Source organism: Giraffa tippelskirchi, chromosome 13 (assembly GCF_054371585.1).
Source record: "Giraffa tippelskirchi isolate mGirTip1 chromosome 13, T2T-mGirTip1v1.2.pri, whole genome shotgun sequence".
NCBI classification, from domain to species: Eukaryota; Metazoa; Chordata; class Mammalia; order Artiodactyla; family Giraffidae; genus Giraffa; species Giraffa tippelskirchi.
The window spans coordinates 8,548,295-8,570,518 of record NC_137287.1 but is presented as its reverse complement, the minus strand read 5'-3'; the positions used below and the strand labels follow the sequence as shown (position 1 = coordinate 8,570,518).

Here is a 22,224-nt window from a genome sequence, read left to right as displayed (position 1 = left end):
TCTGAGTCAGATCTGGCTCTGCCTTTTCTCCGCTGGGGATCTTGAGCGACTGCTTCCCCTCTCCGAGCCTGTCTCTTCAACTGTAAAATGAAGGTAGTGGCACCCAACTTCAGTAGGTTAGAGATGATGTTTCAAAAGTGTTGGATGCAGGGACTTCCCTGGCAGTCCAGTGGTTAGTACTGTGAGCTTTCACTGCTGAGGGTGTGGATTCAATCCCTGGTCTGGAACTAAGATCCCACAAGCCATGTGGCACAGACAAAAAAAAAAAACCTCCTTTTAAACAGTCAACAGATAGGTTGGAGGCTAGACAAGGTGAATGAATCACACATCCAAGGCCTCAGCAAGGTTGGGGCATTAGGATACTTTTTAAAACTTAGTAATTGATACACACATTTTTTTAAATTGAAGATGTCATCATGGGAGAAGTCAGAATTTGTGGACTCCCTTTTTTTTATTCAAATAAATGAATTTAAAATTTTTTTTCCAATATTCATTGGGTAACTGTTTTGCATTTTGGGAGTCAAGGTGTTTTGGGTTGTTTTTTTCTTAATTGAAGCATAGTTGATTTACAGTATTGTATTAGATTGTTAGGTATACAGCAAAGTGATTGAGTTATACACACACACACATATGGGCTCCCAAGGTGGCTTAACAGTAAAGAATCTCTCCGCCAGTGCAAGAGATCTGGGTTCAATCCCTGGGTCGGGAAGATCCCCTGGAGAAGGAAATAGCAACCCATTCCAGTATTCTGCCTGGGAAATCCCATGGAGAGAAGACTGGCAGGCTACAGTCCATGGGGTTGCGAAAGAGTCGGACAGGACTTAGCGACTAAACAGCAATAAAATATACACATACACACACATATATATTCTTTTTCAGATTCTTTTCTGATACAGGTTATTACAAGATAATGAATATAGCTCCCCGTGCTATAAAGTAGGGTCCTGTTTATTGTGGACTTCCTTTTATTTCCGGCAGTGCTGTTCTGTTTTGAATTATGTGCAGAGGGATTATATTTTCAGTGCTCGGGCCTCAGGAGGGCAGAGATGGGGTACAGATGCCTGTGGAGAGCCAGCTGATGTCTGGGCAAAGAGAGAGGCATGAAGTAAGGGAGATAACCCACCCTAGTGAAAACTAGCTCAGAGGAAAGTTTCTTTTTTGGGCTATGCTGTGTAGCATGCAGGATCTTAGTTCCCCAACCAGGGATTGAACTGTAGTGGCAGCATGGAGTCTTAACTACTGGACCACCAGGGAAGCCCCCAGGCGAAAGTCTCCTGGGGACAAGAGGTTGGAGGAGCATGGGAGTGTGAGCTGGAATGGTGATAGCAGGGACTTAGAACCAAGAGTGGTTCAAGCTGCAGGACCCTAAGACATCACTGAATTCAACTTCCCCATTCCAGATGGCTCAATGAGTAAAGAAAGTGAAAGTCACTCAGTCGTGTCCAATTCTGTGACCCCATGGACTACACAGTCCATGGATTCTCCGGGCCAGAATACTGGAGTGGGTAGCCTTTCCTTTCTTCAGGGGATCCCCTGTCTTAGGGTCCTTCAACTTGAAACACTCTTGGTTCTAAGTCCCTGCTATCCTGCAATTCAGGAGACACAGGAGACCCAGGTTCGATCCCTGGGTCAGGAAGATCCCCTGGAGGAGGGCATGGCAACCCACTCCAGTATTCTTGCCTGGAGAATACCATGGACAGAGGAGCCTGGTGGGCTATAGTCCATAGGGTCACAAAGAGTCAGACTCGACTGAGCGACTAAATCACCACCTGAAGCAAGGAGGCTCCAAGGGAGAGGAGGCCCTGCTTCCCACCCCTACCCCCCCAGTGTGTCCCCCAAGTCCCTGGGTGCCCAGTGTGGGGGTTCAGATACTCCAGGACACAGTTCTGCCTCAGGGCCCAGAGGCCAGAGGAGAAGTCAGACAGGCACATGAGGGATAATTCACTGAGCCAAGGATTCCAAAAGGGCCATTTAGAGATGGCCCTCTCTCCAGAGAAGGGCAGGCTGAGGTGAGCAGGGAGAATCCACCCCCTGCAGAGAGCAGCAGGGAGGAAGTGGTGCAGGGTCGCTGGGGCTCCTGGGAACATGTGGTGACTGTTTGGCAGGGAGAGAGGGAACCTGTCCAGGGGACGTGGTGGGTGGAAGGGCTGGCCTGTGACCAGCCTGGGTAACCATTTCAGCACCTGAAGCGGTCCCAGTGGCCCTCAGGGCACTGCCGTTTGCTTCTGGGAGCTGTGTGACCCTGCCATGGGCTGGAAGAAAGTGTGTGGGGGAGCCTTGTCCAAGCCTTCAGCCCCCAGCCGACCGTGTCCTCCCTTGGTCTGCCTGTGACTTAAGATAGACCACACCCTCCGCAAAGTCAAGGGAGGTTAACATTTGCCTCCAGCCCTCACCGCCTTGCCACCCCCGGCAGAGATGGCCCTGGGTGGGAAGCCTGGAAGAATTCCAGGCTTGTTTCCATGCCTGTGGATTCTGGTGCCCCCTCTGATGTGGGGTAAGAACCCACCCTAAAGGTTGTTAAAGGTGCCAGTGAGGTGACAGGTGTGAAATGCCTCAGACCAAACAGCCTAGTTTGTCTCTTCTGAGTGAGAAGAGGGCCTTTAGAAACGAGAACACAAGCTGGGCCACAGGGTCGGTGAGAGGAGGGGACCCAGAGAGATAGGCTGCCTAGGGGATGTCCAGGGGAGGGTGACCACGGCTCTCCTTTCCCCTTCACCACTGGTACGGACCCCGCGTGTCCAGGCAGGATTCACGGTCAGGTAAACCCCCCAGGACCTCTGGGCAGGTGCAGTGATGGTTACAATGATAACTGGAGGTATCCGGACCTTCCTTTGGGTCAGGCCACGCAACACTTGGTGCTTTCAGCTGGGTGGAGCACTGAGAGGGAGTGAATATGAGCCGGGAGGTCAGAGAGGGCGGGGCGGGGGGGGGAGTAGTTAGATGAGAGGACTCACGGAAGGGCGACCCGGGGAGCAGGGATCCCTGGCACTGAGGATGTTCTGGCTCAGGCGTGAACTGCTCTTCTTGAGAGCCCTTTGGTGACGTAGGCGCGGTTCCACCAGGACTCCAGGTGGTCACAGCGTAAGGAACGATGGGAGAGGAGATAAGAGATCTCCTCTGCCAAGCTCTAGACCTGCGGGAGTTCTGACCCGGCATTCTCACACCAGGCGTATTGACTGTTAGTGTAAGCCCGCCCCGTCTGCTCCCGCGCGCCCCGAGGCCCCGCCCCCTCGAGCGACCTATCGCGGCCGTGTGGGCGGGGCTATGCTAATAAGCGGTGGGAGGGGATATGCTAACGAGCCGGTCTGGCGACACGGGTTGCGTCCGCAGCTGCCCCGAGCCCAGGCGAGGCGGCGACGGCGATGACCATGGCCGGGGCGCTGGCGGGTCTGGTCGCGGGCTTGCAGGGCCCGCGGGTCGTCCCCAGCCCAGATTCGGACTCAGACACAGACTCGGAGGACCCGAATGCCCGGCGCAGCGCGGGCGGGCTGCTTCGCTCGCAGGTCATCCACAGCGGTCACTTCATGGTGTCGTCGCCGCACAGCGACTCGCTGACCCGGCGGCGCGACCAGGAGGGGTCTCTGGGGCACGCCGACTTCGGGCCGCGCAGCATCGACCCGACACTCACCCGCCTGTTCGAGTGCATGAGCCTGGCTTACAGGTGAGGGCGGCTCCGGGGCCGGCGGCCTCGGCCCTCTATGGCGGGACCTCGCTCTGGGGCCCCCGGCCAACCCACCCGGGCCCAAGCCTTGGTCCCGGCTGTTCTCAGAGACTCGGGCCACCTCCTGGATCCCCTCTTCTCCTCCACCCCGGAGTGTCTCTGATCCCGCCTTTTCCACTTGGCCCCCCGACTTGCATCCCTCCCGGGTTCCCATTCCTCGCCACCAAGACTCCCTCTTGGTGGGGTAGGGACCTCCTGCCTTCCACCTCAACCTCAAGAGGCCCACTTCCAGCCTCTCTCCCCGAGTCCTGACCCCTCCGCCCCCAAAGAATGCCCGCAGGGCATCCCTCGCTCTCCCAGGACCCTAGGCGGTCCTAACATCCCCACCGTTCACCCCGGGGGTCACTCCACCCGACACCTGCAGCCTTCTGCTCCCAATACGGAACCCCCTGCCCAGGCCGACTCTTCTTGCACCCACGCGATACTCCTCGAGCCTTGGTTGTCCCAATTCATAGCCAGCGTCGACTGAAACCCAGTCTCTCGTCCACTCTGCACCCCTTGATTGCGAGACAATTAACCTGTTCTTAACCTGCTGGGTCGAGGGTGGCGGGAAGAGAGTGCCTGGGGAGGACCCAGGAGGCGCTCCCTCGCAGTTTCCCAGCGGGGTCCGGCACGGGGTGATACAGGCTGCGCAGGGCTGGTCCCCGGGAACCGGGTAGTGGGGTGCCTGAGATCGCCTCCCCGAGTCTCCGCGCGAGGCTCTGCGCCTAATATTGCTTGGAACCCCTGCTCGGCGAGTCGCAGAGCACGCCGGCCGCGCCCCGGCCCCAGCTCCACGCCTGTGTCCCAGGGGAGGGCGCGAACCAGGGTCCTGGCTTGGTGCCCTGGAGCAAAGTTCCCTGGAGCGGAGGGACCAGGATAAATTATCAACCGAAAACCCGTAGGAGAGAAAGGGGGATCGGCCGGCCTTGATCTTTTCTCTGTGCAAATATTCCTCTTCCTCTGCGGCGCCTCCTCCTCTTCTGAGAACCGCTGGCTAGAGACTGGCACTGACTGGGAGCCGGGGAGCAGGGGTGGGGATTGCGGGGGAGTGTTGCCCACCTCCTGCTGCGGCGCCCAGCCTGGACCCCATTGGCTGGACGCTTTGTAACCTTGGCCCACACGCTCTGGCCCCGGGCCCAGGTCATGTTGCAATCTGATTGCCCAGAGCCCAGACCTGTGTGGAAAGTTCAAATTCCCATCCCTTTCCTCCCTCCCCTCCTCGGACATCACGGGACCTCAGGGGACAGGGCATCTAAGGTCACGGGACACCGGATGCGGGCCCAGCCAGAGGGGGCACCTGCTCCCAGGGTCCTCCAGGGTCCCCTTTTCCCACCCATTCCCAACTTAAGCTTCTTGCTTTATAGCACACACTGCTCTGCCTGGGCTGGCTCAGGCCCACCCCCCATCCCAGACCATGGGTGACCCAAAGGGGAGATTCAGGGGAAATGACCAGGCAGGGGACAGAGCCCACTCCAAGAACCACCCCCACTAGGAGGCTGACAACACTGTTGTGACCCCAGTTAGGGGAAGCTGGGGTAGAGAGATTTGGGCTTTCTCCCTAAACACCAAGAATATTCCATCTCTGTGGCTGGCCCTGAGTGGGGGCCTAAGGGGTAGGGATGGGAGTGGCTCGGTACCGGAGGACTCTTGAGTTCTCCCATTTGGCAGAGGGAAAAACTGAGAGTCAGACTCGGACAGTGTTTTTAGCCCTTAAAGACTTCTAATTATAGGGGTTCCTTGGAGGGGAGAGGAGTGAAGAAGCTGGGGTATCCCAAGAGAGAAAGTAGATGGGGAGGGACAGCAAGGCAGGGGAGTCCAGGGGTGCTGGGTGGAACTGGTCAGTTTGACCTGGAGGGACAGCTTGCAGACGTCTGGTGAGCTCTCACCCTCAGCAGGGCCGTGTGGGCAGAGAGAAGACTGCTCGCATGGGCAGAAGGCCCATGTTCCGTGGTTCTGTGGGTGGAAGTGTCAGGGAGGCAGGTTCTGAAAGTTCTGAGAAAATCCCTGTTCATGGTCAGAGCTGGCTGACTATGGAAAGAGTGGCCTCAGGGATGAGCGAGAACAAGCAGGACGCTATCAGGGAAAACTCTAAAGGAATTTCTGCAAGGTAGATATGTGGGGTGAGGGGGGGAGTTCTGCATTTTCCTCTTCTCATTCCCTAAATTCCCAGAATTTCTATTGGTCATAAAAAATCCTTTGAACTCTGACCACAGGCTTTTTGCTCCAGTCTGGGCCCCTCTCCTCCCCTCCCAACGAAATCCTTTCCTCCTGGGCTTCGATGTCACTGTCTCACCTCCCCAGGCCCTGCCTGGCCACAGACACTATAACCTCAGTGGGGAAATGGCAGAGGGAGGGAGGCAGGTGGGGGATGGGGGCGGGCACTGGGTGATCAGAGGGGGCTGGGAGGTTGCTGGGATACAGGCTGGGGCCACAAACTCAGGAGTACCGCCCCCCCCCGCCGCAAGGTGCCACAAAAGAAGCTGGCCCGGGAGGTATCAGAGTGCCCCCCTCTCTCTGTCTCCCTACTGGACAGATGGTGTTTACCTAACTTAGGAGGGATGGGGAGGCAGCCAGTGGGCTGGGTGCTTGGGCCATGTACCCTATTTGGGTAATGAGGCCTGTTGTGCCCTGGGGTAGCGGTCCCCCCACCCCACCCCAAAGCAAACACAGGAGCTGGGAGACCAGAGAGTAGAGGGGACCCAGTGACTCAGATGCTCAAGGGGCTGTAGGAGCCAGACTGCCACCCACCTGCCCTTCAGCCCCAGGAATTGAGAGAGGCCCCCAGAGAGAGCAGACTTGGTCTTCTGGAAGACTAAGCTTGGGGCCTCAGCCTTCCATGCGAGCAAAAGAAGGTGGGCCAGAGGGGACTCGTTTATTACCCCAGCTGGGGAACCATGAGGAAGGAGGGAGAAAGGAAGAGGGAGGGACCAGCAGGGGTCCGAAGACCCTGAACATCTTAACTTCCTAGGCCTGCTCCTTGGAGGTGGCAGACTTTGCCTGCAACCGTCAGGACCCTGAGAGTCAAGCCCCTCACCTGGTAGAGCCCAATCCATCACGTGGATTGGGTTGACTACCTGGGTCAGGGTCAGGATCTCAGCCCCTGCCCATCACTCCACCATCCTAGCTGCCTTCCTTTGGGCCCTGGTGGCTGTCAAGTTACGCACACTCTGGGAAACAGTGTACCTTCCAGCTCAGTCCAGATCGCCATGCTGGGGTTTTGGGCTGGGCAGACACCGGACCGGCAGTGAAAAGGCAGCAGCTGGCTACCTGGAGGTCGCCTCTGGTGAACCAGTTCCCTCTGTACTCAGACAAATCTGACCCAACCCCTGGGGGGCTCAGGGGGCCAGTGAGATGGATGGAGAAAAAAAACCACAGGGCCTCAGTGAGATTCCACCCTGTGTCCTTGGGCACGTCCCCTTTACTTCCTGACCCTCAGTTTCCTTCAGTAAGAAATGGGCAGGCATTGTCATTCCAAGGACTGAGCTCAGAAACAGGTCTCAGCAGGTCTCGCCAGAGGAACACAGAGGCCTGGAGTGGGGCCTGGGAGAATATTTTAAAGGTAGTCATTTCAGGCAGGTAAGAGTGAGGGGCAGGATTTTGGGGTGGTCCCTCAAATAGCCCACCATAGATGAGTGCCCCAGGGCCCGGGAAGAGAGTGGAGCTCAGCACCCCCCTTCAACTTTCCACACCTGCACCCTGACCCAGCCCTCTCCCTCTGACAGTGGCAAGCTGGTTTCTCCCAAGTGGAAGAATTTCAAAGGCCTCAAGCTGCTGTGCCGGGACAAGATCCGCCTCAACAACGCCATCTGGAGGGCCTGGTACATCCAGTGTGAGTGGGCACCACGGGCCCGGCAGGAGGGCTGACACAGGGGCTGCCCTGGGCACCCTCAGCACCGGCTCCGGCAGAGCACCTCGGGGGAGACCGGGGTCCCCAGCATCAGTACCCCTCGACAGCTTCTAAACCTAGAGAGTTGCAGGGGACGTGTCCCTCCCGAAGGGCGCTCTCTACTGTGAAGCTGGGCACAGCAGGAGTCACCCCTTAGAAGTCCTCAAGTGGGCTGAGATGGGGGAACAGTTGAAAGCCCATTCTGTACCCCATTAGTGTAGTCAGGCACCTCAAATGCCAGGGTAGAAAGAGGCGTTCAGCACTATCTGGGCCAATCGCAAAGGGGAAACTCGGATCCTGGCGGGTCTCCACGAGCTATCCCGTGAGGTCCTTAGGTGCCCCCTCTGCCATGGAGATTTGAGGGGAGGGAGCCCAGAGAGGCCACATGGTCGAGTGGAAGCAACTCTGGTTTCAGTCACCCAGAGCTGGTTTCCCACCCTGTCTCTGGCCCTTGCTGGTTGTGTAACTGCAGGCAAGTTGTCTGACTTCTCTGAACCCATTTTCTCATCTATAAAAGGAGGCCAAGACTCCTAACTTTCATGGCTGGCATGGGGATCACAGGTATGCCTGGCACAAAGCTGGTGCTTAATAAATGATGGTTGAATCTAATGTAACCTTGAGGAGGTCACGGTCATTCATTTGGGGGTGCAAAACCCACCCATCCCCGATGGCAGGGCAGCAGAGGCTGAGAGGACGGTCGATCCCATGCTAGACCTTGTCCAGCTCAGTAACGTCCTCCTGCAGAATCGAAGGCTGTGCTGAGCTAGGAACACATAGCTCACAAGGGCCCACCCGTGTATTCTCTGTACTGGCCCCACTGGGTTCCATTCAAGCAGAGAAAAGGAGTGGGTTTGTTTTTATTTTGTTTTGTTTTGTTTTTTGGTTTCTATTTGCCTTATGTACCTGGCAGGTTCATAAATCATCTTACTTAAGGCTTCCAAGCAACCTTGGGAGACAGGTTATTATTACCCCCATTTTATGGATGAGCAGGTGAGGCCCAGAAGGTGAGTGACTTGTTCAAGGTGTGTGTGCTTAGTTGCTCAGTCGTGTCCGACTCTTTGCCACCCCATGGACTGTAGCCCGCCAGGCTCCTATGTCCATGGGGATTCTCCAGGCATGAACACTGACGTGTTCAGGGTGACGAAGCATAAAAGGAGCAGAGCTATGACTGGCTGTGAGTTCAGGGCTCTCCAGCTCAGCCCAACGCCCCTTCCACTGCACCCAGCTGGCTGGCTTCCAGTGAGAAATGCTCAGGACAGGCCCTGCCCAAACCAGGAAGCTGGTAGGCTAGGGGGAGAAGGAGTCTCTAATTTCCCCCACCATGCCATGGCCACCCTGAGGTTCCCCCATCTAGGCTTTCCCTCCAAAGCAGAATGGGATGCAAACCCTTCTCTCTCTGCAGAAGGAATTTCTGATGCCAGCGGGGGGTCCTCACCCAGACTATGGCACAAGCTGATGGAAGGGCCCCGAGTTCCGAGTCAGACAGGGCAGTTGGGTCAAGTTCTTGCACGTCCTAGCTCTGTGACCTCGGGAAAGGCCCTCGCCTCCCCCAGCTGGAGCTTGCTCCTCTGTAAAGTGGGAATCATAATACACCTTCTTGCTTGGGCTTGCTGTCGGTTTTCAGCAAGACAGATGATCCATGTCGCATCACAGGGCCTGACACACACAAGGGCTCCCTTCAGGTGAAGGCTGCGATTTATTACTATTACTGTGATCATAACAACAGCACACAGCAGGCCTGAAACCCAGTCTCAGGACTCCTCCTTCCTGAGCCCGGAAGGTTTGAAGGTGGGCTTCAGGAAACCGGGAGGAGCGGGTTTGCTGGGGGGCTGCCTGGCTCCTCCCCTTCACACCTGCCTCTCTTGGGCAGGCTCCGGGCCTCCAAGCTCCCTTCCTTTTTCACACCGCCAAATCATCGTATTACCTCTGAGCTCCCAGGGCACTGTGCCCCTCTCCTGGGCAGACCTGCCACCCCGCTTTAGCTGTTGTGATGTATGTGCTTTCCTTGTCTCTCCCCATAAGCTGGGAGGTTCATCCCTGATTCCTCCGTGGCTCCCCTGTCCCAGCACAGGTGCAAGGGGCTAGGAGGCCGCACGAACTGATGAACTTACCATTGTAAAGTAAAGCATGCCCCAGCCCTAGGAAGTCACATGATCCCTGCCCTTCCATCCAGAGCACAGGGTCACTGGGTCGGGGAGGGCAGAGCCTGACCAGGCCTGCTCAGTGCTGACTCTCTGTGGACCCTGGACAAGCCCGATCTTTCCTGGCTCATATCCTCAACAATGAAGCCAGGAGCAGAGAGACTCTGAGATCCTCCTTGCTCTCATCCCTGGGAGTTCACACAGCCAAGGGCCCTCCCTTTGCTTTCTGTCCAAGCCGTGCTTAGCAACCAGGACAACCCCCATCCCCACTCCCACAGGGATAGTCTTGGAGAATGTCCTTTAGAACATAACTTTGTAAATGATGCTGAAGGTCCCAAGAAATTCCATGGTCAGGTGGTCCCCCGTCCTCTGTGTCAGAGGAAGCTGGCTGTGGGTTGAAGCAGGATGGGCTCCACGGACACCCCGGAAGTCCTGTTTGTCAAGATTGCCAGGAAAACTCACTCCATCGTGGGGTGGGACCGGGGGGGGGGCGGGTTCCAGGGTTCTAAAGGCCTGCTGTGTACCAAGTTCTGTGCCAGATGCAAGGATTTGGGGCTAAAAGGCACCACCCCTGCTTTCACTCCCAGCAGAAAGGCCAGAGTGCAGAGAGATGGCCGAAGCAGGGCAGAGAGTGAGGCAGGTGGGACTGAGGGGTTGTTTCAGACAAGGAAAGGCTTCCCAGAAGAGAGGCTGTCCTGGGCTATCCTGATGGAGGCATAGATGTGGATGGATGAAGCAAAGGAGGGAAGGGAAAGGCATTCTGCATAAAATAAAACCAGAGGGCTGCTGGGGCAGGGGGGTGGGGTGGGTGGCTAGCTGTCTGGCTTCCAGGTGGGGCCTATGAAGGAGACGGAAAGGCAGGAGAAGCAGCGAGGCCAGTCATAGGGGCTTGGAAGTCAGGCTAGGGGGCGTGGACTTTACCTAGGAGGTTCAGGGATCCATGGAGGGTTTTAGGCCTGTACTGCCAGTGGTTTAGGAAGAATTGACCTGGTCACAGAAGGAAGGTGAACTGGAGAGGGTGAGGCTGGAGTCAGGGAGGTCAAGGTGAGAAATGACACCAGACCAGGGGGTGACAGCATATGGAGGGGAGGGAACAGTGGAAGAAATGTCACACATCCTTGAGGTTGAGAGGGTCAGTCCATAGATTAGATGGGGACACTGGGAGGTGATGGGAGGTTGGAGCACTGGGAGGCCAGGTGGGCAGTCCAGAGAAGGCTCTGGCTTGGCAGGGAAGTCCCTGAACATCTGAGAGGATGTTTTGAGACAGCCTAGTGGAGGTTCCCCCGGGCAGCTGGAAGATGAGTCTCAAGCTGCAAAGGAGCAGGATGACAGAGGTTGGGGTGGCGCTGGCAGCAGGGCCAGTGAAAAGTGGTCAGGGAGACAGGAGAACAGAGGGAAGTCTCCTGGGGCTTAGAGAGGAGGAGGGGGGTGCCCTGAAGCCAAGGTCAAGGAGCATGGGGCTGGGGAGGGCCAGACCCTTGGGTTCAGGAGCTGGGTCAGCGGGGTGAGTGTGGGGACAGATGCTGGTGTATAGGAGTGACCGTGCCACTGCGAGGTGTGGAAGTGGAGGTGGCAAGTGACAGCTCTTCCAGAGTTTGGGAGAAAAGCCAAAGGGGAGGAGAGCCTGGCACTTGTTTATTGGCCAAAAAGGAGCCTGGGGAGAGTTCAGGGCTGGAAACAGGGATGGGAGAGGAGGACGTAGAGAAAGAGCTCAGGCAGGTGGCCTGAAGTGGAGCAGGGATGGTTCTCTGAGATGGAAATGGGCACCCTGAGGCAGGAACCAGGGCTCTGGACCTTTAGCCAGCCAGCCTGACCGAGACCTTCTCTGGACAATTCATTCCCTGTGGCCCCCAAGTTCCCACTCAGCAAGCATTATCTGCACACCTACTAAGTTCCCAAAGGAGCAGATGGTGCGTGGGAGGTTTGTTTCACAGGGTCTCATAGAAAAGGGAGATCTGGGAGGGCCCGAACAGCCTGGAAGGCTTCCTGGAGGAGGTGGCACTTAGTCTGAGCATGGAAGGCCTGGCAGGATTTCATAGTGTGGCAGATGAGGGAGCTGGGCACCCCTGACCTGGCCCCCTTCTCTCAGATGTGGAGCGGAGGAAGAGCCCCGTGTGTGGCTTCGTGACCCCCCTGCAGGGGCCTGAGGCTGATGAGCACCGGAAACCGCAGGTAGCGAGACCAACTGGACCAATCACCTGCCGCCCTGCCAAACCAGGGCCCCTCCCGCCCATCACTCCTCGTGCTGAGCGGGAGGGGACTGGGCCAGAGGGAGACTGGGGTGAGGGTGGGGTCAGTGCTACCCCTGCACTGAGCCCCCTTCCCGGCCCTCCCCAGGCCGTCGTCTTGGAGGGAAATTATTGGAAGCGGCGCATTGAGGTGGTGATGCGCGAGTACCACAAGTGGCGCATCTACTACAAGAAGCGGGTCAGTGGCGGGGTGGGGGCGGTGGGGGGGAGTAGGGACATTTCCCCTTGCGGCTGCTGGCCACCGCGTCACTTGCAAGAGCCCCGGGGGAACGCCCCGGTCCCACCGCCCTCCCCCGCACCCCTCCACCCGCCGTCCACTAACACCCAGGCCGACAGTGCCACCGCGTGGCCACAGGACCTCCTCGCAGCCTCCTTACCGCCAAGGAGCTCCTGAGGGGCAGCGAGGGATCCGGTGGATCTGGAGGGAGCCCGCCTGTAGGGGAGGCTTTGGCAGGGAGGGATGGATGGGGGCAGGGGGTCCAGTGTCCCCGTCTGTGTGTTCCCGCAGCTTCGTAAGTCCAGTCGGGAAGGGGATCTCCTGGCCCCAAAGCAGGTGGGTGCTCCCTGGACCCAGAGGATGGACGGTTGCCTCTGAGTGGGCGAGGCAGTGGCGGTGGGATGCGGGCGGGGGGCAGGGGAGTGGGCGTCGCCGCTGTCCTGTAGTTGGTGAATTGCGCTCTTCTTCCCATGGGAGGGGAAGCCTTGGAGCGCAGTAGTGGGAAGACCCCAAGACTTCTGGTTGACTAAGCAGGTGGTGGGGAGGCATGGGGGAACAGAGGGCTGTTAGAACCGGGGTCCCGGGTAGGGAAAAATGGAGGAGGCAGGAGGGGACCCTTAGCTCTTCAGCAAGCCCATCTCAGTCTATCTCCCGGGGAAGAGTTGTTAGAGGCCAGTGCGGTGACCCTAGCCTTTCAGGCACCAAACTTGAGTCCACCTGAGACAGGAGCGGAGAGCGGTCTGTCTAGATGGCTGACCACCCCCTCCCCCCAGGCAGGGGGCAACGACCCGGAAGAGCCAGGAGTAGTGGGAGCGCCCTGAGTCTCCAGGCCAGGAAGGAATGGGGTGGTGGTGGGGTCTCCTAGGGCTGCTGACGGCTCTGTCTCCCCAGGCGGAAGGGGGGTGGCAGCCGCCGGAGCGATGGTGCGAGCAGCTCTTCACCAGCGTGGTACCCGTGCTGCTGGGGGGCCCGGAGGAGGAGCCCGGCGGGCGCCAGCTTCTGGATCTGGATTGCTTTCTCTCCGACATCTCTGACACGCTCTTCACCATGACGCAGCCCAGCCCCACACCCCTGCAGCTGCCCCCTGAGGACTGTGAGGGCCTGCACCAGGGAAGGGAGGCAGCCAGGGGTGGATGGCCAGGCACGGGTGCCCCCCACCTCCACCCTGCCCAGCACTCCTGACATCACCCCTACCCCCTCCAGCCTACGTGGGCAACGCTGACATGATCCAGCCAGACCTGACACCGCTGCAGCCCAGCCTGGATGACTTCATGGAGATCTCAGGTGGGGCAGGCCCTGCCCCTGGGGGGGTGGGCGGCCCACAGGTCAGTGGTAGGAAAGCCCCAGTATGACTGAGACCTCAGGCTGGTCCCAGGCCCCTCTGAAAGGATAGATGATCTGGGTGATTTCTGAGGGATCTTCCTGGTCTCCCTTTGTCTGGGCCTTGGGATGCAGCCAGAGTAGCCTCCAGTGAGATCAGGGTACCTGGCAGGGGACAGGGGACCAGGTCCATTGAAGCCACCAGCTCTGGGGAGTTCGCAGGAAAGCATGGACTCTCTCATGGGAGAGAAGGGCTTTGATCCCTCTCCTTTGTTTGAGTCTGTTTATTTGTATTTATATAACTCATTTTTAAAAACTATTTATTGAACATTTCAAGCACCCACACAGGTAGGGAGAGAGAAACCCCATGGAACCCTCACCAACATCAACATTTATCAGCTCTTGGCCATTCTTCTTTCATCTAGACCTCACCCACTTCTCTCCTCCTATGTAATTTTTTTTTTAAACCCCAGGAATCTTATCTTATAAAGCATTCTTTAAAGTAGCCCTTTGCCCTACCTCCCTCTCCTGAGCCCCAGGGCCACCGGCCACTGGTGTCTCATGTCCCTCCAGAGACATCCCGTCTGTACAGCACACCTGGACAAATGTCTCTGTCTCCACGGCAGCTTTCTTCCCACTTGGCTTTCTTCACTCAGCTGTCGGCCTTGGAGACTGCTTCTGATGGTCACCTGCTTAGGGGACTCCGGGGCTCAACCTGTCTTAGCCAAGGCCTCGGGGACAGAAAAGAGGTTCCTGGCATAAAGGCTTTGGTTTTGGTGACCCCTCCACTCTTTCCTGACTGGCGGGGTCCTAGGCCTGTCAGTTGAGAGGTGGAGGCCCATGGGGCGGGGACGAGGGAATGAGGAACCACCCCCACCCCTGCCTGGGGGGGGAGCTGCAGGGACTGCAGCAGTGTTGATGGCAGTGCCCTGGGAGCAGACCCGGCTGGGAGGGCAGCGGCCCTGTCGGGGCGCACAGACCCCTGCCACAGGTAGGAGCCCAGCGGCCCCCACCCCGGGGCTCTGGGCAAAAATCTGAGCGTCAGGCTAGGAAGTGCAGGGTGGCTGCGGGAGTGGGTGTCAGCTGGGATGACCTGCCATAGGGGGCCTGGGTCACACAGGGAAGGGGGCTAGTATGGCCCCCTCAGGCGCCCCCGTGAACTGGGAGCATCCGGAGCACCAGGGCCCTCAGAGCTGCCGCTCTGTCCCCAAGAGCTCCTCACTTGAGAGGAAACCCAGTAAGGGAGCCATAACTCTCTCGAGGGAAGGGGCTTGGGGGTGCGGGGGGGTGTGGGGGGTGACGCTCAGCCAGGGCATGGCAGGTCAGTAGGGGGAACAGGCCAGGGAGGGCTCCCTGGGTGGCTGGGGCTAGGAAGTGACTTCTGCCAACCAAGGTGGGGTGGGGACCTGCTATGGCCAGGGGACCCTGGTGACTCGGGCTGGGCTGGGCTTGCTGCTCTGTGAGCCCCACCCGATTCTGGGGAGTGGGCGGCAGCTGTGAGCGGGGCTGCTCTGAGACCCTGAGCATCCTGGGGCGACGTGACGAGGTCCGTGGTCTCTGTGGGGCTGGGCGTGCGGGGTCCATGGGCGCTCACCCCCCACCTCCTAGTCCTGCTGAAGGGAGGCTGGAGGATTCTGATCTCGTGGCCGAGAAAGACACACAGCCAAACACAGACACGGGCACGGGGCAGACATGGTCACGCCAAGTCACACCAGGGCAGGTACATGCAGGATCAGACAGAGCAACAGACGGCGGGGCCAGCACACAGGGAGGCAGACAGACAGATGCTACGTGAGACAGACACATGCAGAACCGGTCACCCAGCAACACCTGGGCCACACCGTCCCGTAAGACGCACAAATAAGACCCCATTGGGCTTGTGGCTTGATGCCAGCTTATCCCACTCCTGGGTTTCCTTCAAGGGGCCCTGGGAGAAAGCCTGACCGGCTGTCTTGGCCGGGGTGGCTGGGGCCAGTGGGGTCGCCTCTGACCAGACCAGGAGGCCTTGGGAGCTGGTGCAGACAGAAGGCTGCTCAGGGTCAGAGAAAGGTGCCCGGAAGGCAGTGGGTGGGCGGGCGGCGACCGGGCCCGGGATGTGGTTAGGCCGCGGACAGCTGCTTCCCAAAACCAGAATAGCCTGGGGCTTACACAACCCCCACCTCGAATACTCTGGCTGCCCCCCACCCTGCCAGCTCTTTCAGGCCTTCTAGCGACCCTCACCCCTGCCTCCACTCTGAGCCCACCCTCTGACCCTGCTCAGACCCTCTTAGGCCTCTCACCCCTGACTCCTGGCCTCCACGCTTGTAGCCCTACCCACTGACCTTCCAACAAACCCAGCTTGTCCCAGACCCGCTGACCTTCTGACCTCTCTCTCCCCCGACTCACTACGTGACCTCCTGACACCCTGATGATGCCCTTCCCCATCTCAGACCTCCTCCCCTTGGACCTCACCCTATCCCTCCTTGGCACTCTGTAGTCACCCCCTCCTCCCCCCAACACACTTTCTATGTCCCCAGCAGGCGCAGAAAAGGCCTGGGGTTCCCAGGTCTGGGGGTGTGGAAGGGGGTCCTCAGGAGTCAGTTTGGGGGCTCGGTGGGAGGGCTGTTTCCTGGGGTCCTGCTGACACCCCCACGCCCTTCCCTGGCTGTCTCCCACTCAGGCCCGTCCCACTCGAGCCTCCGCCGCTGCTTCCCCCTGGGTGAGACAGAAACTCTCCCAGTTTCACAATCTCCCCTGGAAGGGCCCCCTCCCTCGCCGGCCCCCACCCCACCGCCAACCCAGCCTGGGGACAGGGCCAGCCCACTGCTTCCAGTCACGGCCTTAGCCCTGACGGCTGCCACCCTGTGCGTCTGAATTCCAGATTTCTTCACCAGCTACCGCCCCCCACAGACGCCTACGCCGTCAAACTTCCCAGAGCCCCACGGCTTTGGGCCCATGGCTGACCCCATCCTCGGCAGTGGGATCCTGGGCTCAGAGGTGCCCCCTGCCTGCTCGGGCATGACCCACCTCTCAGGGCATAACCGCCTGCAGGTGAGCTCACCCGCCCCCACCCCGCCCTGCCCAGCTCACCTGCCCATGCCCAGGAGGTCTTCGGGGTACTTCCTGGGTATGCTCAGTCCATTGAGAGAGACCGGAGGGCATGGTTCAGCTGGGGAGGAAAGACCCTCGTGAAGCAGGGCTGATAAGATGGTTGAGGGAAGGAGGCTGAGGACAGAGGAGCATGGGGCTGAGCTGCTTGTTGGAGGGCTTCCTGGAAGAGGGGGTGGTTCCAGGCTTTGTGAATGAGTTGGGTTGGGGCAGAAGAGACCTGTAGAGGGTACGCCAGATGTGAGGAGAAGCATGAACGGAAACATGGAGACCGAAGCTGAGCACGTGCCTTTAGGAAGCTGTGACTCTTGTCAGGTTGGCTCAGGAACTCCAGGCCCCAATCCAATGCTGCCCCCCGCCCCCGGTGCTAGGCTATCTGCCTTTTCCCTCCGTCATAAGACTTTTCCGGCACTGTCTTAGTTCGTTGTTTGAGAGGTCTGTCTACTGGACTAGATGATGAGCTCCTTGCTGGAAGGGCTCTGCTTCACTCACCACATCCTCACTCTTGCCACATTGCATCTTCCCATCCTGAGCACTGTTCAAGCACATTCACAGCTGGCAAAAATGGTTGCCCAGTGATTGAACAAGTCAGTGAATGGATGAGTGTGTGAATGTGTGGGTGTGTTGCAGAATAGATCGCTGGGTTGTAGATGGGGGTAGATGCTTGTATGGTTGGTGTATATGATAGCTAGGTGAGTGGTTGGGTGGGTGGATGGGCTGGTGGATGGATTCATAAATGAATAAGTAGTTTAGTGGATCAATAAAGGGCTTCTCTGGCAGTCCAGATGGTAAAGAATCCACCTGCAATGCAGGAGACCCAGATTCAGTCCCTGGGTCGGGAAGATCCCCTGGAGGAGGGAATGGCAACCCACTCCAGTATTCTTGCCTGGAGAATCCCATGGACAGAGGAGCCTGGCAGGTTTACCGTCCAGGGGGCTGCAAAGAGTCGGACACGACTGAGCGACAACCACGTGGTACATGGTGGATCAATAAATGGGCTGGTGGTTGGATATGTAGCTGGTGGATAGATGGAGAGACTGTGGAAAGGTTGGTGGGTGAGTGAAGGAAGTATAGGTGGTTGGATGGATTGGTGAATGGGTTAGTACCTGGTGGGCTGGTGGAAATATAGGTGGATGAGCTAGCTCATAGATGAGAGAATAGATAGGTGGATGGATGGAGGATGGATGGATGGATGGGTTGGTGGATGGATTGATAAATAATTTAGTGAATGAATGAGCAGGCGGAAAAATTGATGCTCTTTCTCATGCTTAAATTTGTGTATAAATGTGCCCCACTCTTTCCCCTCATTAGATTGTAATGTCCCTGATGTGTGTGTCTGAGGCCAAGGACTATTCAACTCCCACAGTGCCCAATCCAGAGCTCAGCCAGGCAGGAGGCTGCCTGGGAGGCTCCCCAAAAGGCCAGCTCTCTCCTCTGCTCTTTGTCCCCCAACCAGGCTCGGAGCAGCTGCCCTGGCCCCCTGGACTCCAGCACCTACCTGAACTCTGATTTCCTGCTTCCTGAAGACCCCAAGCCCAAGCTCCCACCCACTCCTGCACCCCCACCCCTCCTCCAGTACCCTGGCCCTGCCAAGGGGCTGGGCCTGGAGCCCTGTCCCCCGCCCCCCTTCCCTCCCATGGCCCCGCCGCCTGCTCTGCTGCAAGAAGAGCCCCTATTCTCGCCCAGGTTCTCTTTCCCTGCGGTCCCTCCCGACCCGGGAGTATCCCCGCTGTCTGCTCCCACGCCCTTCCCACCCACCCCGCAGCCGGGCCCAGGCCCCGCCCCCGGCCCCGCCCCCTTCCCCATAGACCTGCTACCCTCCGGCTATTCAGAGCCCCCATTTGGGCCCCACTTCCCGGTACCCCAAGGCACGCGGCCCAGAGGCAAGCCCCCTGCCCCGTCCCCCAGAGGGCGGAAGCCCGGCGCCCCTGCCGTGGCCCCGGCCACTGCCAGCCCCACTGCCACTGCCGGGAGTAACAACCCCTGCCTCACGCAGCTGCTGACAGCCGGTGAGTCGGGCCGGGGAGATGGGGACCCAGTGTGGACGCGGACAGGCAAGGGAGATGGGGACCCAGTGTGGACGGAGAGCCTGCAGAATTAGAGGGTTGGGGGTGAGGGGCTGGCTTAGCCGGAGGTTCAGGGTTAAGGACCCTGACCCCGAAGGGGTGCGGGCTATTAGGAAGGGAGGGGTGGGGCCTTGGGAGACGATGGATGGGGCCCCCAGCATGCTGTCTTTGCACAGCCAAGCCTGAACAAGCCCTGGAGCCACCGCTGGTGTCCGGCGCTCTCCTCCGGCCCCCAGGGTCACCGGTAAGACAGCGGGCACTGGGAGGTGGGGCTGCACCCCGGGCCTTCACCCCGACTCTCTGCCCTTCTCCACCGCAGCAGGACACTCTCCCCGAGTTCCCCTGCACCTTCTTTCCCCCGACCCCGGCCCCCACACCACCCCGACTGCCTCCAGGCCCGGCTGCCCTGGCCCCTCCCAGGCCCCTGATTGTCCCCAAAGTGGAGCGGCTCTCGCCCCCAGCGCCCAGCGGTAAGGAGGGGTTGAAAGAGCTGGTGGGGGGAGCGGTCTGCGGGATGGAAGGAGGGGAAGGGGGATGTGGGGACGACATGTGGGGACGACATCTGGGGCCAGGATGAGAGGGACAGGGCCTTAGGACCCTCTCCCCTGCATTGGTCTGTCTGTGAGTCCATCTGTCCCCTGCATAGGTGGTGAGCGGCGGCTGTCTGCGGAGCTGACCTCGCTGCCGGGCCCAGGGGCGTTGAGCATCCGTATCTCTCCCCAGCAACCCATGCTGAGCCGGGGCCGCCCAGACAGCAAGGTGGCACCCGTTCTCGTCCTAAGGTCTGTTTGCTCTATCCCAGGCCCTCTGGCACTCCCTCCCAGGCTCACTCTGGCTCTCTTGCCTCTCCCCCCAACCGCCAGACAGAAAACCGGCGCATCACACACATCTCTGCGGAGCAGAAGAGGCGCTTCAACATCAAGCTGGGCTTTGACACGCTGCACGGGCTGGTGAGCACGCTCAGCACCCAGCCCAACCTCAAGGTGAGTGCCCAGGCCCCCCAGCCGCATGTAGACCCCCCCCTACCCACCCAAGACCAAACCCCAAGGCCATCCACACACCTGCTGGCCTCCGCCTCGCCCAGTGCCTCACCCCGGGGCCCCAGTACCCAAGGCCACCCTGATTGGTGCCCCTGTAGATGAGCAAGGCCACCACGCTGCAGAAGACGGCCGAGTACATCGCCATGCTGCAGCAGGAGCGCACGGCCAAGCAGGAGGAGGCCCAGCAGCTCCGGGACCAGATCGAGGAGCTCAATGCCGCCATCAAGTAGGTGGGGGCGGCGAGGGTGTGCAGGGCCAGCAGGGGGCCTGCTGCCTGACTCCCCGCCCTGACCCACCCCGTGCCACCAGCCTGTGCCAGCAGCAGTTGCCTGCTACCGGGGTGCCCATCACACACCAGCGGTTCGACCAAATGCGAGACATGTTCGATGACTATGTCCGGACCCGCACGCTGCACAACTGGAAGTTCTGGGTAGTATCCTCACTGGGCCAGCAGCCTGGTTTGTGCTACAGCCAGATCAAGCTGTACCTGACGCAGACCCTGCTCCCCAGGCCAGGCAGGGTCTCGGAGCTGCTCCCAGAGGGAGGGGCTCCGATTCCACCCCCTCCTGCCAGGCCCCTGGCACCTTGGTCAGCAGCATTGCCCGATGATGGGCTGGGAGTGGAGGGAAACTGAAGGGGAGCCACTGGGGGAGAGGATCACAGCCCTGTCCTCAGAAAGTCCTAGGGGCAGTTGGGGAGAACCCAGTACTGGAGAGGGTAGCCGTTCCCTTCTCCAGGGGATCTTCCCCACCCAGGGATTGAACCCAGGTCTCCTATATGGCAGGCAGATTCTTTACCATCTGAGCCACCAGGGAAGGCCCAAACTCTGAGTAAGATGATTGGGGTGGACCCTCGGGAAGACTTCGAATCTCTCACTCCCCTACCTGGTCGAGCCCTTGACTGAGCCAGAGCAGGAAGCCCAGGGATGGGGGCTAGCCCAGGGAAGGCCATGGGGGAGCTGGCGGAGGGAGCTGAGAGCCAGAGAGCTGTGGGAGGACCTCGGTGGATGGGAGGGCGGCTTCAGTAGGGGTCCTTGGGCTTCAAGGCTGGACAGTGGTCGGACATCAGGGCTCCACGTGAAGTGGGTGAGGGTACCAGGCCTGCTCCTTGACCTTGCTCCAGTTCAGCATTCTCATCCGGCCCCTGTTTGAGTCCTTCAACGGGATGGTGTCTACAGCAAGCCTGCAGAGCCTCCGCCAGACCTCCCTGGCCTGGCTGGACCAGTACTGCTCCCTGCCTGCTCTCCGACCAAGTACGTGCCTGCCCAGCAGAGTGTCCAAGCCTCAGAGCAGGGGGTGGGGGCCTGCCCTGCTCAGACCCAGTCCAGCCTGTCCTCAGTATAGCCTAGACTTTTGTCCATCCCCCACCACGTTCCAGGGTGGACCACTAGGACACCTACAGACAGAGCTCCTAGGAGGGTCTGACTGACTAGTTCCTCCCCTGAACCTTTTGTCTTTAGCATCCAAGTGTAGGATGACCCCTGACCCCGGAAAGTGTCTCTCCCTCTCTCTCTTTTCCCAGCTGTTCTGAACTCCCTACGTCAGCTGAGTACATCTACCAGCATCCTGACGGATCCAGACTGTATACCCGAGCAAGCCACACGGGCAGTCACAGAGGGCACCCTTGGCAAATCTTTATAGTGCTGGCCAGACCCTGCTGCTCACTCAGCTACCATGGGGCTACTTTCCCTGGGCATGCCCCTCCTGCCCCGAGTCCTGGCTGTCGAGCAGGGTTCCTTCTCATCTCCCGGAAGCCGGGAAGAACTGTGTTCCAGTCCCTGTTCTACAATAGCAGCTAATGCTGTGACCTGGGCAGGGAGGGGGGTGGGGGCGGCTAAGGGGGAGCTCGTCCTCCCTCTTTGGACCTCCATTTTTCAGTGTGCAACATGGGGATGGGGAAGCTTCGAATGGAAGAGGATCTCAAGGCCTTAGCAGCTGTGATGCTTGGGAGCCTAACCTGGCAACTCAGGGAGTTTGAAAGAGGGAAGGGGGCGATGCTTCCTTGCCACTCCCACCTGCTCCCCCCACAGGTGGGGGCCCTAGCCTGTGTTTCTAAGCAGGGAAACAAAGGAAGTTCCTTCTCTGTGCTCCTCCGCTGGTAGGGGAAAAGGCCACAGGGTGGCATCCCCGGACGAGGCCAGGAAGGTCTGATCCCAGGAGAAAGCGGGCAGGGGGGTGACCCAACCAGGGCAGGTATCTGTGTGTGTGTGTGTGTGTGTGTGTGTGTGTGTGTGTGTGTGTACGTGTGTGTGTACGTGTGTGTGTATTTTGTAAAGAATTCTTGATCAATAAAAACAGAAACTGTCAGGGACTGTCAGCGTGTCTTGTTCTAGGATGGAGAGAGAGTGGTTGTGGCCTTGTAGAGGGCCTTGCTGGCCACGACGGGACCTTAGCTTGTCCTCTGAGCTGGAAACCCCTGGAGGGCTTTGACTGAAGAGTGGAACAAGATCAGAGGGACCTTAACGGGATCCCTCTGGTGGAGAGTTGAGAATAGGCTGCAGGGAGTAAAGGGTGGA

At 59.0% G+C, this 22,224-nt stretch overlaps 1 protein-coding gene and 1 long non-coding RNA gene across 8 annotated transcripts; one reads left to right on the top strand and one right to left on the bottom strand.

Annotated features, from left to right (window-relative positions):
* Positions 1 to 868: 868 nt before the first annotated feature.
* LOC145532559 (uncharacterized) lies at positions 869 to 3,201 on the bottom strand. The gene is made up of 2 exons (XR_014073339.1): positions 2,955 to 3,201; positions 869 to 1,082 (listed from the first exon to the last, which is right to left on the bottom strand). It is a non-coding gene; the product is annotated as an uncharacterized LOC145532559 (long non-coding RNA).
* A 65-nt stretch (positions 3,202 to 3,266) lies between these two features.
* Positions 3,267 to 22,015, top strand: MLXIPL (MLX interacting protein like). Of its 7 annotated transcripts, none has more exons than XM_081557893.1 (18): positions 3,267 to 3,661; positions 7,426 to 7,532; positions 8,107 to 8,150; positions 11,820 to 11,902; positions 12,068 to 12,157; positions 12,488 to 12,532; positions 13,088 to 13,289; positions 13,400 to 13,480; positions 16,377 to 16,546; positions 18,060 to 18,612; positions 18,846 to 18,913; positions 18,992 to 19,139; positions 19,316 to 19,428; positions 19,533 to 19,652; positions 19,808 to 19,935; positions 20,019 to 20,142; positions 20,832 to 20,961; positions 21,231 to 22,015. In XM_081557893.1, exons 1-18 carry the CDS (start codon positions 3,290 to 3,292, stop codon positions 21,347 to 21,349), a joined length of 2,697 nt encoding a protein of 898 aa, XP_081414019.1. In that variant the 5' UTR covers positions 3,267 to 3,289; the 3' UTR covers positions 21,350 to 22,015. The 7 variants fall into 7 exon arrangements, 5 of the variants coding, with proteins under 5 accessions (XP_081414019.1, XP_081414018.1, XP_081414021.1 ...); XM_081557892.1 differs by having other exon boundaries at positions 18,989 to 19,139; XR_014073336.1 differs by lacking the exon at positions 8,107 to 8,150 and having other exon boundaries at positions 3,338 to 3,661; positions 20,837 to 20,961.
* The last annotated feature ends 209 nt before the right edge of the window (positions 22,016 to 22,224 follow it).

What these genes read in the sequence shown, in the direction of transcription:
- MLXIPL (XM_081557892.1), top strand. Translation starts at nt 3,290, where the DNA reads ATGCTAACGAGCCGGTCTGGCGACACGGGTTGCGTCCGCAGCTGCCCC. An exon ending in CACGCAGCTGCTGACAGCCG is followed by an intron (nt 18,613 to 18,845) that starts GTGAGTCGGGCC and finishes GTCTTTGCACAG; the next exon opens with CCAAGCCTGAACAAGCCCTG. An exon ending in GAGCTCAATGCCGCCATCAA is followed by an intron (nt 19,936 to 20,018) that starts GTAGGTGGGGGC and finishes CCGTGCCACCAG; the next exon opens with CCTGTGCCAGCAGCAGTTGC.